A 14906-nucleotide genomic window follows, 5' to 3' on the forward strand; every position below is an offset into this window, starting at 1 on the left:
TTCCTGAGTAGGAGGGGTTCTTCCGACTCAGATCCTACAGAGGCTAGGCCAGACCCCTTCCTAGCATTGGGAGAGCACACAACAGGTCTGTGCAGAACGGATCACTGCAGGATGCAAGCATGTTCGATTTGTGTTTTTAGAGCCATGCACCCCAGGGCATGATGGGAAACACCTGGCTGTTGGCTGAATAAGGGCTTATTGGCTCTTAGTTTGACAACAAACACCACGTTTAGTATATTAAACACAATATTTAACATTAGATTGTCGGCTGTAAATTGCAATTCAGGTTTAATCTGTTAACAATTAACGCTAGTCGCGTGGCTCTGGTAATGACAATGCACTGGTAACTTTTAATCTAATCTTTTCATTAACATCAGGTCACATTTTAAAATGTGGGATTAAAAGGTTTAATCTGTTAACATCTATATCTTGTGTGGTTGATGATAATAATAACACTTATGTAACACTTATCAAAACAAGCAAATACAATGGACCTGCATTTAAGCACAGTAGGCCTCATTCATCAATATCTTCCTTTTGTTAAGAAAGTTAAGTCTGTCGGTTTCATGACGTGTTCTTAAACCACAGGAATCTTCTCATCTGTGATCTTATCTTGATGATTCCCACGTCTTCTCCAGTTCTTCGTAATGAGCATACGTAAACGCCCTGCAAATGCCCATGAAAGGGGCATGAAACTGCAGGGCCGTGTGCACACAGAGGAAAAGTTGAGAGAGAAGTAAAGAATGCGGAAATGAAAATCTAAAGATGAACAAGCGGACTCCAAACGGAAGAAAAAGTCAGTCGTGCTGAAGTGTAGGAAACGAGAACAGCAAACAAGCCGTTTTTATATTCTTTAACGTCAGGAGTGGATCTAAAATAACACGAAAACAAGATGCTCGGATGCTGGTACTCATTCAGTGGATGCTGTATCCGAAGAAGGATGCACAACCAATGAAGTAAAGAAACGGTTTGATGTCAAATCTGAGACAAAAAAAGAAACACACAAGAGAGATGCCGACTACTGGAGGTGGAAGACTACTCAGAGTTATCGCTTTAAAACTCTGAGACACTTAAAGCAATCAATACAAATCTTAAAAAAAATAAAGATGCATTGAAACCTGTTTTTTGAAGTGACGCGTTTCTTTCTTAAGATTAATCCATCCATCGTCTACCGCTTATCCTGTATTCAGGGTCGCGGGGGGGCTAGAGCCGATCCCAGCTGACATTGCGCGAAGGCGGTCTATCACAGGGCTGACATGTAGAGACAGACAGGTAACCAGTCTATCACAGGGCTGACATGTAGAGACAGACAGGTAACCAGTCTATCACAGGGCTGACATGTAGAGACAGACAGGTAACCAGTCTATCACAGGGAGACATGTAGAGACAGACAGGTAACCAGTCTATCACAGGGCTGACATGTATAGACAGACAGGTAACCAGTCTATCACAGGGCTGACATGTAGAGACAGACAGGTAACCAGTCTATCACAGGGAGACATGTAGAGACAGACAGGTAACCAGTCTATCACAGGGAGACATGTAGAGACAGACAGGTCCATCCTGCATGTCTTTGGACTGTGGGAGGAAGCCGGAGAACCCGGAGAGAACCCACGCTTACACAGGGAGAACATGCAAACTCCACACAGAGGAACCCGACCCGACCCAGGAATCGAACCTGGGACCCTCTTGCTGTGAGGCGACAGTGCTACCTACTACATCACCGTGCAGCCCTTTTAAGATTAATTGTAAGCTAAAATTAATCACAGAAAAAAGCTCAATTTTAAAGCCTATATTTAAAAACGACCAGGAGTGGGTCGGGACTGTTGTCGGTCCCAGGAGTGGGTCGGGACTGTTGTCCGGTCCCAGGAGTGGGTCAGGACTGTTGTCGGTGCCAGGAGTGGGTCGGGACCACATCCTCTTGTTGCGATGGCTGAAGGGCAAATGTTACACTGCATTTGATGGCGACCTTCACCAGTTTGTTAAGCAGAGCGTCACCTGCTGCTGCTCTGGGGGTCAGGGCAGATTATTTTCTCATACATGTCGGCACTCAAATGTACCCAAGTATGTTTTTCAATGTTCGTAGGATATGTTCTTACTTACGAACAAATCCCATATAAGAAACCATTGGTGAATGCCAGAATTTCCTTGAAAACTGCGTGAGTGGGGTTTAAGAACAAAATTAGTCTCAAGAACACTTGAGGCCCCTTGTTCTTTACGAGGCAAACATAATAAGAACAAATGAATATAAATGAATCAGAACGTGGTCACAAACTACAGGTCTCCTGCAGGTCACATTTAACAGGATGCAAGTATTTCTATGGCTTCCTGTAAATTCTTTGAAGGCTGTTGAAAACTATCCTACTGGACTGCAGCTTTGAGTCTCCGCCTCCTGCTGCTGCTGCCTGCTCTCCTCTACCTTCCAGGCAGGAGCAGCTCACCAATAGAAACACGCTTAGCGAGTGTGCATCGTCGAAAGGTTCACGCCTTCAATTCCTCGCAATCATTTTAAATCCGAGCAAGAAGACGGATTGGGGTCCAACAACTTTGCTATTGTACAAATATTATCTAACGGTAACTGCAAGTCAGCTTAATGGGAAGCTTCAGTTAGCTTCCCATTAACTTGCGTCATGTGACACGCCAACATTGGACACTGATTAACAAAAACAATTTGACGCCTTATAAACCGGACCAAATTCAAATTGATAATGCACCAATTTCTTTTGAAAACATACAAGGTTTAAAATTGCAACATCAAAAATGATATTGAGAATTCATTCTGGCATAGGAGCCTGTCACAAGATCTTTTTTGGTTTCATGCATTTTCACTCACTCTTCTCAGCTTTCATCCTTTTGCTCTCCAGCAGGCCGATGTTGAGCCTCTGCTCTGTGTACTCGTGTCTGATGTCCTCCCTGGCAGCTAGCATCTTCAGAGGGTTTCTGGAGGCCTGGACGTTACGCACTGGCCGCACCGCTCGCTTGTGCTGCTCCATCTCTGAGGTCAGCCTGGGGAGAGGGGCGTGGTTACCACAGTCTCACAATGACATCATGCTTCTGACCTAAAAATGGACCTCTGGTGGTAAGGGCTTACTTTGGCACCTGAGGACCGAAGATGGCATCAAAGTCGTCGTCTATCTCCACCTTGGTGGTGGTGGTGGGGAGCTCCTCCACTTGGCGGTAGAATTTGGAAAAGGTTTCATCTTCGAGGGTCATCACTTCCTTGACCTTCTTCTGTGTGACTGTGATGGTTGCTTCTGGCAGTCCACACACTGAGGAGAGACACAATGAGGCTATGTCAGGATCACATGAGATCCAGGATTCATTGAATCATTCATTCATTCATTCAATCATCGGAGAACAACATGCTACAAAGGTCCTCGGCAGAACTGGAATCGGGATGTTGTGTTGATATTTTCTAAGCAGCCTAACCAATAAGCCACAACAGTGATTTTTAACCTCATTTTGCATGTGAAGGATGAATGAAAGACTGTTATGAGGAACATGTTTGTGTCCTGTTCTCACAATGATTCACAATAATTTCACTCTAAATGGACCATAATGTACTAAATGAACATCATGCTGGATTGAAGAAGACTTGAAACTCGAGATTGAGACCATAAACTCATGTTTACAATGCCCAGGCCCACCAGGCCCAATAGTAGCGCCGCGCCTGATGTCAAAGGCTTCATTCTACACTTGGAGACAGTGAATACGGGGCCAAGCACAGAGATGATGGACTTGTAGGACAAGGCTGACCTTTACTGTTGAGCTTGCCCAGGAATGACTCCAGTTTATCCAGCTTCATGTCCGACTCCATGTTCACATCTGGTGCGGCCTTGATCTCTGCACACACACACAACACACAACACACACACACACACACACACACACACACACACACACACACACACACACACACACACACACACACACACACACACACACACACACACACACACACGTTAGATCCATACATTCACTCTGATTTTAGCACAGATCCTATAGGATAGGAAGTCTGAGCTTCGTTGTTCAGAGTCACACTTCAAAGACCTTTTACAGCGACTGAGTATAGGATCATGATCATTTCACAGTAACAGGTGTTTCAGTTTAACGAGGGACTGTGTTAACTAGACTTTAAGCTCGTAATAACTTCACTGAATGTTTGGCGTAGATAATAAACACAGATGTACTTCAAATAGATTGAGCTCTTAAGAGGACACCTACATGTTCTGTTGGTGTTGCCGTCACTACGAGCAACCATGTATACATTTGGCTGACAGTTCCTGGTTAACAGTCACTTGTTAAACCAAAACACCGGCACCCGCAAACGCGTCAACTACCAATTGCCAAACTGTGTGCACTCAATAAAATCCCTCATCATAGTTTACAAACTGTTAAAAGGATCTATTAGACATATGTTTATTTTGAACAATGACTTTGCATGAATGATGCTTTGAATTAAGTTATCTTATCATATTAATTGTCCGTCACAAGCATTTAAACGACAACAAACAGCCACTAAATATGAAAGATTGTGCTTCAGACGCATGCATACTGATGGTAACATTATTCCAGGGTTCACATTCTTTTAGGCTAACAGAAGTCTCACAGCCACATTAGTGCTGATGATATATGTGGTTTTGGTGAGGATGGTGATGTTGAACATTCAGTGCAACACCCAAAAGAAAAGCAGAGTACACCTTCGATATCAGACATCTCCTCCATGTCTTTTGAAAGAGAAGCAAAGACAATCAATTACACTGTGTTCAAATGAGACTGGACCCAGAATAATTTCATAAAGGGTACATTTAGCAGCAGTGGGCTGACTGTCAGTGCAGAATCTGAAATAATAATACAGGAAGTTGAATACTGAGCATATTAAGTGTAGGCAGAAGCTGTGTGTGGTGGGGAACGGACCTTCCTGTGGTTTGGAGATGGCAGGGCTGCTGTTCTTGGGTTTGGAGGCCACTGTAGACTGGAGGGCTGACGGGGAGGCCAACCCTGTTCAATGAACACAGACAGGGATGAACATCCAATGACCCAAACTGTGCTCTCTATCCGGTATGACTATGGTCCATGGTCAAAAAAGAATAGACACAAACTTGAAGACACTTGCACTTTGCTCATTGCACATTGTTCTAAAGGTGTTAACAGAGTTAAAGTGGGGCTTGAAATGATTAGCTCACGACCTCTGATTTATTGATGGATGGATGTCATGATATCATTGGTTGATCTAAGCATGCGTCATATTTCCTTTTTCGTTCAGAAAGAAAAAAAAAATTGGATTTTGATTTAAAATACGAAGAAATCTATTTCTTTTGTAAATTTCTGTTTGCTATAAATTGTTAAAAAGGTGAACAATATGACCGGAGATGTGATCTATAAGGGTTTTTGATTTTAACTAAGGTAGGATGGATTTAGTTTACTACACTTCAGGAAGCAGTGTGTTCTCTGACCGCTCTGCCTGCAAGGTGAGGGACAGGTGACTGATGTGGCTACCTGTGCTAGCACTACAGTTCGGGAGCTAATCTTCTATTATGCTTGCACGGTTGTCTCTGTGATCTATTACAATATTATCTGTTGACACAGTTCAGTAGGGAAGGATTGAAAATTATGTTTTTAATTCTTTCATTGTGCTGTTTCCTCATTATCAGATATTACTCCAGTCAGACATTCAGTAATACAGAAAGTGATTCATTTTCTGGGGATGGACGGTAAAAACTGATCAAATAAAAGTTTGTATTCATACTCAAAATTATTTTATGTCATATTTTGGAAAGCTAGCTGGCTACTTTACGGTTTTCCCTTGTCTTTACATGTGTACACGGGTACACTGACTGGTCTGTGGACGGGGGTCAGCATGGGCACCCTGACTGGTCTGTGGACGGGGGTCAGCATGGGGACCCTGACTGGTCTGTGGACGGGGGTCAGCATGGGCACCCTGACTGGTCTGTGGACGGGGGTCAGCATGGGGACCCTGACTGGTCTGTGGACGGGGACCAGCATGGGGACCCTGACTGGTCTGTGGATGGGGACCAGCATGGGGACCCTGACTGGTCTGCGGCTATGCAGCCCCATACGCAACACTGCGATGCACTGTTTTCTGACTGTCCTGGCCTGCTGCGTCTGCTGGAGGGACGAGGAGAGTCATATCCACTGTGACGGCCATGCCTCTGGTGCTGTGGTACTCTTTGCTGTTGTGTTGCAGATGCCCAGCAGGAGGGGTTCAGGCGTCGTTAGTTGCTGGGAACACCTGGGCCCGGTGTTCCCAGCACTATAAGAGCACACCTCCCTAGGATCTGTGAGAGAGAGGGAGGTCAAGGGAAAAATCCTGCTCTCCACTCTCCATGCTCCTTATTGTTTTGTTTTGACATTGATATGTTGGTTTTTGAGTTAGTTTCAATAAATTATAATTTCCTTGCTTTAACTTCTTGCGTCTTCTCCTATTATTTGTCGTGGTTTTTGAGCCGGCCGTGACACCACTCCAACCTCTAACTGAAGGGGGGGGGGGGGGGCTTTGGAGGATTCAGGGCAGAGAGACCACTGTAGCGAGGGCAATTCAGCAATTCAGCATGTTTGCATATGCTTCTGTAGAGAAAATGTGTGTCGAGTTTGCCCTCTGACCTTTCTTCACCATGCGTGCGGCTACGGTGAACTGGGTGGAGTCGTTGGCGGCTCCGTGGCCTTTGGTCTTCCAGGCCTCCTCTTGGGCGACTATCAGACGTTTCCTCTCCTGGATGGACATGTGAGCCTCGACCCCCTGGGACTCCATCTCAGCCTCGGCTATTCTCTAAGAAATGAGAGATGTTACTGTGAGCGAAACGGAATAATCCACCTCGGTACTATGCTGTAAACCTGCTTCAGTTTGTGATGTTTGATGTAATCCAGAAGCCATTTAGTGAGTATGTGATGCGATTATCAAACTGCATCCAGTCATTTTTTGTTAAAGTTGGGACTGGGACACTTGAAGTATGTTGTCACAAAAGTTCAAAATGCACCACCGAACAACACAATGGAAGCATGTTACATCGCCGTTGGCTGTTAAATAATATATGTGTTTAAATGTGTAATTTTCCTTTAAAAGTGGGCCACGTTCACAAGCAGACAAAGAAACCACGCAAAACAAGGACACCACACAGTAAATGAACACACACAAAGCACTCTATCCATGCCTCTAAACAAGCTGCTTGAGGGATTTACGTTCTGACTAGAAATGTTTTAGTACCACCCTGAATGACAGAAATACAAACACAAATGTTAATTCAACCACGTGTGTGTGTGTGTGTGTGTGTGTGTGTGTGTGTGTGTGTGTGTGTGTGTGTGTGTGTGTGTGTGTGTGTGTAAAAAGGCTGCCACTGGGGAGGGAGTTCAGGGTATTGACAGGGTCACCTTCCATCTCCAGGGGTGTCTCTCATCCACCTGCATGGGTCTGGGAGATCTGGTGGTCTTCACAACCAGGGGGATGAATGAGGAACATAAGAAACCATGAGGATTTAGAAATTAGGATGAAAAGATGGTAGAAAATGTCCAAGATCTGCACAAGCGTTGCAGGGCCATGCTGACTTCAGAGCGGCTTTGGGACGGTTATATTTCATGGAACAATGTGCATAATGAGCACTTGCCAGAAGGGTTGTGCCAGTATGGTTGCAGCTGAGGGAGCAGAGAGACGTGTCAGATTCAGGAGTGAGAAGATGTGAAAGAATGCAGTGCCATGCAACCACACAGGTGGCTACAGATGCATGTGAAAACATCGGCTTTTGAGGTGTGTGTTTGTGTGTGCGTGTGTGTGTTTCTGAGCTTGGTTGAGGAGGTGGGAAGCAAGCAAAGGGCAGGCTATGCATGAGCAAGAGCTGCTGCAGCTTCCTACCTGGCGGGCTGACTTCTCGGGAGGACAAGGATGGAAAGGAGGTTCAGGAGGAGGAGATAGATTGGAGGCAAACACCGGCTCCTCGAGAGATACAGCCATGGACAGAGGAAACGGTATTTAAAGGGGCATTCCAATGGCTTTACATATGAAGATCAGCAGTAATAGTTAATGCTGTTGTCCAATAACCTCTGATGATGTCAGAGTGATGACATCATCAGTGTTATCTCGGATTGAACAGAAAGCCTGTGCAACAAGATGGGGATGTGGAGTTAGAAAGAGGTGGGCAATGCATCCTGGGATGTGTAGGAGCCTGTTCTACTCTCGGACTAGAGATTCCTCTGTTCTTTTCATTGTTTTTCAAGTCCCTTGACTTTAGGGCAGTGCATTACAAAATTAAAATCACACACCATTCAGTTCAGTTACATTTGAACTTCATTGCCCTTCTTAATGGTTTCATTCTACAGCGTTTGCTGGATTAAAACCTTCTTTAAGTGCTATTTGGGTAGAATATACATTTCTTTTAGCAAACCAGTATTAAATGAATCACATTTCTTTTGGCCAACTGCGAGCAGCACAACAAGCTGTTAACACAAAGTTGACACCTTATACATGTATAACTATTAACTACTATTACTAATATTTGTAAAAATAAAATAATGCCAATATTGCCCTGTTGTTTCTCCGGTCTGAGCGACTGAGAGAAACACTGGATGTTCTTCTGTAGCAGCTAATGCTTCACTGTGATCACCAGCTAGTCTCAGTCCACAGTAGCAGCCGGGTGATAAGTGTCTAGGGCTGGCCCGATGATTGACCCCTGTCACATTATGGAACACAGTCAGTCCATCTATTCTACATATATCATCATGTTTTTAATGTTTCTTCAGGGATCTCGTCTGCTATAATATACTTAATGCTTAATATAATCCATCATGCCATTTCAAATATTACTCATTAAACAGGAAAGTTGTTATAGTTGCTAATGTAATATGACTTTTGTAATGCTGGATGGATATTAGAATTGACATGCTCCATTATGTCCAAACTTTGTACCCTTGACAGAATATATGTATTGAAATGTATTGAAAATAATAAACAACTATAAACAACATAATAGAGGTGAAGAAAGGAGGCTGGAACTGGATAGTTATGTTGCAGTTATTTTCATCCAGTTGTATTACAAACAAACATGCTATGGCCCCTTTTTTAAAGATGTTCTTTCACCCGTTTTATGTATTTTTGATGTTTTTGTCTCTACATGTGTGTGTGTTTGTGATTGAGATGAATCAGAGATGTCCAGACCACAAGTACACCACCTTCACCATGATTGTGAAGAGAAACACCCACCCACATACACACACACACAAAGTACTCACACACACACGCAGAGTACACGTACACACACACACACGCAGAGTACACATACACACACACACACAGATACACTATATTGCCAAAAGTATTCACTCACCCATCCAAATAACAGAAATCAGGTGTTCAATCACTTCCATGGCCACAGGTGTATAAAAGCAGCACCTCAGCATGCAGACTGTTTCTACTAATATCTGTGAAAGATTGGGTTGCTCTCAGGAGCTCAGTGAATTCCAGCGTGGTACTGTGATAGGATGTATATAAAGCAGGGTTTCCCGCAGCGCTTTCCTGTTAAGGCGGCCGCCTTAACAACAAAGGGCTGCCGCCTAAACTAACGTCTTAAAAAAAAAAGAAAAAGAAAAAAAAAAAAAATCCATATACTAGCATTATTCGCCGCAGTGTTTCCCCTACCATTGTACAGGCCGGGCAGGGCCTCCAGGCCAAAAAGAAATTAATATAAGTCCAAAAATAAGCCACCTATCAATTCATTCATAAATCAATAATCATTTACATGGGGGGGAGACACCCCCTGTGGGGGGAGGATTGTTTTTGATAAGCTGTGGAACTCTGAGTTAACCTATTTCTACCTGAATTTCTATGAACTATTAAGCTGTTGAGTAAACCCATAACTTATATTTTACTTCATAAAATAAGACATGCACTCATATGTCGTTATAGTGTTTTACAGTATCTGTAGCTATTAATGTGATGCTCATCATCCCCCCCCCCCCCTGACAGACACCACCTTAACTAACACATTTTCTGGGGGAAACACTGTAAAGTATATAAATAGATATATCCTGGTACTGTGATAGGATGTCCAGTCGTGAAATGTCCTCACTCCTTAATATTCCAGTCAACTGTCAGTGGGATTATAACAGAGTGGAAGTGATTGGGAACGACAGCATCTCAGCCAAGAAGTGGTAGACCACGTAAAATGACGGAGCGGGGTCAGAGGATGCTGAGGCACATAGTGCACAGAGGTCACACTCCTAAACCCTGTGGAAAGCCTTCCAGAAGAGTTGAAGCTGTTATAGCTGCAAAGGGTGGACCCACGCCTTATTAAACCCTATGGATTAAGAATGGGATGTCACTTAAATTCATGTGCGAGTCAAGGCAGGTGAGCGAATACTTTTGGCAATATAGTGTACATGCCCCCCCGAGTGTGTTAGGATAATGCATGGCGGTCTTACCCATAGCTGGTCCGACACAGCGAACTCATGGATCATCCTCAGCGCTTCATCGTCCTGCAGACAAGCAGCCGCATGAGAGAAGGGACATGTTTGCTCTCCCCAAATAAGGTCACGGCCAATCATGTGATCAACTCGCTCAAAAACTTCAATGTTCATACACAGTTTGCATTTTCTGAAGTGTGGCTTCCATTGTAAGGCCCTTTAAAGTGGCAGTCCATAACATTTCCATCTATGTAATTGTCTTAAGTTGCTATCTATCAAAGAGTGAGATAAAACAATGGTGGTTGGTCATGTGACCACTTGTACTTGCTGCTTTGCCCAGAAACAGGATCTCCGTATCTGTGGCCACATTCCCACTAAACTCGAAATGAGTTTTATCTTTTTCCGTCAGTCAGCAGCGGTTGGTCTGCAGGTGGAGCTACTCACGGAAGTATGCTGCGTTTACTTGGAATGGGAAATCTTTAACTTCCAACTGCTGAGTCAGGCTCCCTGTAGACTAAAGTGTTTGTCCAGGTACATTTCATTACTGCTGACTCTCAATGGAGGATCAACAGGCAGAGAAAGAAGACCATTCAACTTCCAGTCCAAGAAAAAGAAACAACAAACTAATGGAAGTGAAGACGGAAAGTCATGAAGAAGCAAAGTGACCGCCAACGAGGGAAAACCACGGAGCTCCTTTCAGTGTGGAGCATTTGAAGGCATCACGCAGATGAGAGACAGTCAACATCAAATGTACGTAAGGTGTAGGCACGGGACAATGAACAATTTATGCGACAATTTTCCTGACAGAACAAAAGCGATTCAGATTATTATCCAGATCATTATCAAAACACTCCAAATCATTTTAAATGTTGTTAAAATCAAATTTCACAAATGATGCTAGTATCTTTTTTCTAGTGAAAACAATCAAATAATCTTTAAAAAAGATGATTCATAAATCGTAAGGTCTCCTTTCATTAAGGATAAATAAATACAACAATGTATTTTTGTATCCTATAGCTTTTTAAATCAGGCTCTATTTTTCACTGCTCTACCATGATAATGTGCTGAACAGCTTTTTCCAGTCAGTGATGATGATATTCTGATTATCCTGATAATTAAAATTCAACACAATCGACTTCACTATCAATGGATTATTGTGAGTGTTTTCGATTGCGATAAAATCCGACATCGTCTCATCCCGAGTATAATGGAACAAGGCACTTTGATCAAAGACCAAGTCCTCCGATGCGTTCTGTATCTGCCTGATCTTCTTTCATGCAAAACAGGAACCGGACTGAATGGCGTCCTCTGGTCAGGATGAATTGGAGCATTAAAACTCTCCTTCCCCTTCACCTCCACATCACTGCAACACTTTTTTTGGTTCTGATCTGATTCAAACATGTTTTTCGTAGCGTGTCAGAGAAAAACAAACACTTCCCGACTTAAACGAGGTGAGAACTGGAGTCGAGCTGAACCAACTCTGATAAGCAGCTGGAAAGCAACCCAGCAGCTGTGTGGACGGGCGGGTTGAATATGTCTAAACAGAGAGGTACGTCCCACCCGGACCCTCCCTTCACAAACACACAGAGGATGCCCACATGCAGAGGATGAAAGCATGTTTATTTTCTTTAAAAGGTAAAGAACATGCAAACAGAGACAAACAGAAGAATGAAAGGTTACATGGAACATGCAGTTCAATGGAGAGTGAGGCTCCATCACACGGACAGTTAGTGGTTTAAAAAGGGCACACAGGAACGTGTTATTTAGGCTGATTCATCTCTAATGGAAACAACTGTAACAAATACACAATCATATAATAATAATGAATACGATCTAGAGACTAATCAAACTGCTATGTATGGAAGTTTATGGCTGCAACTATTAAAATGAAATCATTTTATCAAATTCAAATTATGTGATCCACTTAAGAATACTTAAAAAATAATGTATTTAAATACCCGATGTAACTGCAATAAATTAAAATGAAACGCCAGTGGCAAAGAATTTTGACAATGACAATTCTATTTCATGAATAAGAAATGGACGTTTTCATATGGACATATAATAAACCACCTAATTAAATAAGGCATTGTACATCTGGTAGCTGCGTTTAACTGTTAATAGTGCAAAGTTAATTGGTAATAAATGCATAATAAACTATGTATCAATTTTACTAACGCAAGAAAAAACTTGATATAGGTTTCTCAAAATTGTTTTGAAAATCAGTAAACACATTCAGCTTGAGTTTAACTAACTTACCAGTCATAAGGCTTTCATTCAAATCCTTAAGCAGTCTATGAACACGTTTCTTATAAGCACTTACTAATGTCTTATAATCTAATTTGATGCAATAATTAACATGTAATAATGTTAGTAAGCATCATATTACAATGGTATTATTACAAGGAACTTCATATACAACATTACCTAGAATTAATATACACTTCACCCATGCACAAATGAAAAACCAGCTTTCAGGTGCATTACATGCTTTCATCTCAACATCAGCAGCTAAACGCGTCCATGCAGTGAACACGACATGCACGAAACACTATCTGACCTGATCTGGACACTTCTACCGGGACTGAAACACACGCAGAGTAACTGATCCTGATACAGCCCAAGCACAACAACATGCACCAGCTGTGTGTGAAGCAGAGGGAAGAGACCAAAAGAAGAAGAGACACCGACACAAACGACACACAACCTCTCTGATTAGAGATATTCCAAACTGGAACCCGTGCCGTGGTGGGGTTTGAAGGCCTTCGCCCTGCCGACATCCCGAGGACTCCGGAGTTACGTGTCAGCAGCACAAAACCAAAAACATCTCTGTTTAACAGAGAGCCTGACTTCAGGGGCCAATACAGGGAGGGCTCGCTGCGAGCCTGTGGATCCGATGTAACCAGCGTGGCCTCCCGCTGCATTCTAGTCTCACACAGTAGTGTCCGATGCCGTGTTCACATGTTTGATTGGTGCCACGGCTGGAATTTGAGCTACAATTAGGATGCTGCCGTTGCCCCAGACCTCAGAGTTCAAACGGGACACTGTAGCAGCGTTAAACATGGGGGGAGTTTCACAGTCACAACTGCATGACCAACAGTGACGGATATGACGGCCGCAGACGCCTGCCTGTCTGAGTGTGCCGGTCAGGTGGTTACCTTCTTCTTGAAGCTCTGCTCCACCTCCCGGAGCGGAGCGGCCTCTTCGCCCACGGCAGCCTTCACCGCGTCCTGTTTCCTGTTGATCCTGTTCCTCCAGTCGTCCTCGCCGCTCTTCTTCAACAAGGCCACTCTGAGACAGAGAGGAGGAGGAGGGGGAGGAGTGACAACTAAGTTCATACTGGGGGACAAAACACAGCTCACAAATAAAAGATGAGATGCTGGACCAGACTCAAAACCTAATCCACATCACGAAATAGACATCATTAAACTAAACTATTGATGATTAATATCAGAGTTTCATCTTAAAATCTTCTGAATCTGAACTTCAAATCTCCTCAGATGTCATTTGAAGATACACGGCGTCGACTTTTCAGATTTAATTCTAAACTTCACCTGCAATCATTTGTGTTCTCTTCGCTCCAAGACCAATAGAATGAATACATTAATCGTATTATTTAGTGATGAGGTCGACAAGTGTCCTGCTGTTCAACCAGCAGAGAACTATCTCACATAACACACAAGCATATTTCCCAAAATGTCTAAATATTCCTTTTCTTTGACTTTTGTATAAAGCCAATGAGCCATAAGGGACAAAGAAAGAAATGCATATTTATATTTAATTGTCCATACCATCATCACTCACAAATAGTTTGCAGTGAAGCACTGAGCAGAGGCAGCTAGAGGTACTGATAAGTTGTGGATAAACAGACGGGCCTCAGCGTATGTACAGTTGGACATAAAGATCACCGTCAGTGTAACTGCAGCTGACCAATGGACTTTACAGTCCTGGTCACCATTATTGGCCCCCTTTCATTTTTTGCATATCCTGTACAATATCTTCAGAGATAAATGGAAATGTACCAAAATCATATGATCAGCATGTTTTAATTGGATGTCCAAAGTAATGTAACAAAATTATTATTATGTTTCAACTTATGTTGTAATTTCCAAAAGGAAACAGAAAAAGACATGGACAATAATAAAGGCACCCCTCCTTAATATTTGATGACACGTTTTCAAAACACCAAACGTTTCTTGTAGCCGTCTATAAGCTTGTTGCACTTCTCAGCTGGTATTTTCTCCCACTCTTCCTTTCTTCAAGCTCTTGAAGATTTGCAGAATTCCTTACCCCAAGGGCAGACTCATGCATGCTTTTGGATGTGTGCTTTGGGTCTTTTTCTTGCTGGAGAACCCATGATCTTCGACGCAAACCTAGTGGTCTCACTGGGTAGCACATTTTGCTCTAAAATCCCTTGGTAATCCTCTGATTTCATGATTCCTGTGATCAATTTTCCTCTTCCCCCTACGTCCAGGCAGGTTCTTGACAGTTCCATA

At 43.0% G+C, this 14906-nt stretch overlaps 1 protein-coding gene across 4 annotated transcripts in view; it reads right to left on the minus strand.

The window, feature by feature from the left end:
- Positions 1 to 14906, minus strand: part of svila (supervillin a) — a 77820-nt gene that overhangs the window by 16849 nt on the left and 46065 nt on the right. For 3 of the 4 annotated variants that reach the window (XM_084033781.1, XM_084033782.1, XM_084033783.1), the window contains exons 18-27: positions 13569 to 13701; positions 10429 to 10482; positions 7868 to 7948; positions 7390 to 7446; positions 6625 to 6790; positions 4918 to 5001; positions 4701 to 4727; positions 3757 to 3843; positions 3092 to 3269; positions 2834 to 3006 (exon numbers count right to left, since the gene is read on the minus strand). In XM_084033781.1, the coding sequence (XP_083889907.1) occupies positions 2834 to 3006; positions 3092 to 3269; positions 3757 to 3843; positions 4701 to 4727; positions 4918 to 5001; positions 6625 to 6790; positions 7390 to 7446; positions 7868 to 7948; positions 10429 to 10482; positions 13569 to 13701 (1040 nt within the window). The remainder of the gene's footprint in view (positions 1 to 2833; positions 3007 to 3091; positions 3270 to 3756; positions 3844 to 4700; positions 4728 to 4917; positions 5002 to 6624; positions 6791 to 7389; positions 7447 to 7867; positions 7949 to 10428; positions 10483 to 13568; positions 13702 to 14906) is intronic. The other variant, XM_084033784.1, reaches the window with a different exon arrangement.

Source organism: Eutrigla gurnardus (assembly GCF_963514095.1).
Source record: "Eutrigla gurnardus genome assembly, chromosome: 18".
Taxonomy (NCBI): Eukaryota; Metazoa; Chordata; class Actinopteri; order Perciformes; family Triglidae; genus Eutrigla; species Eutrigla gurnardus.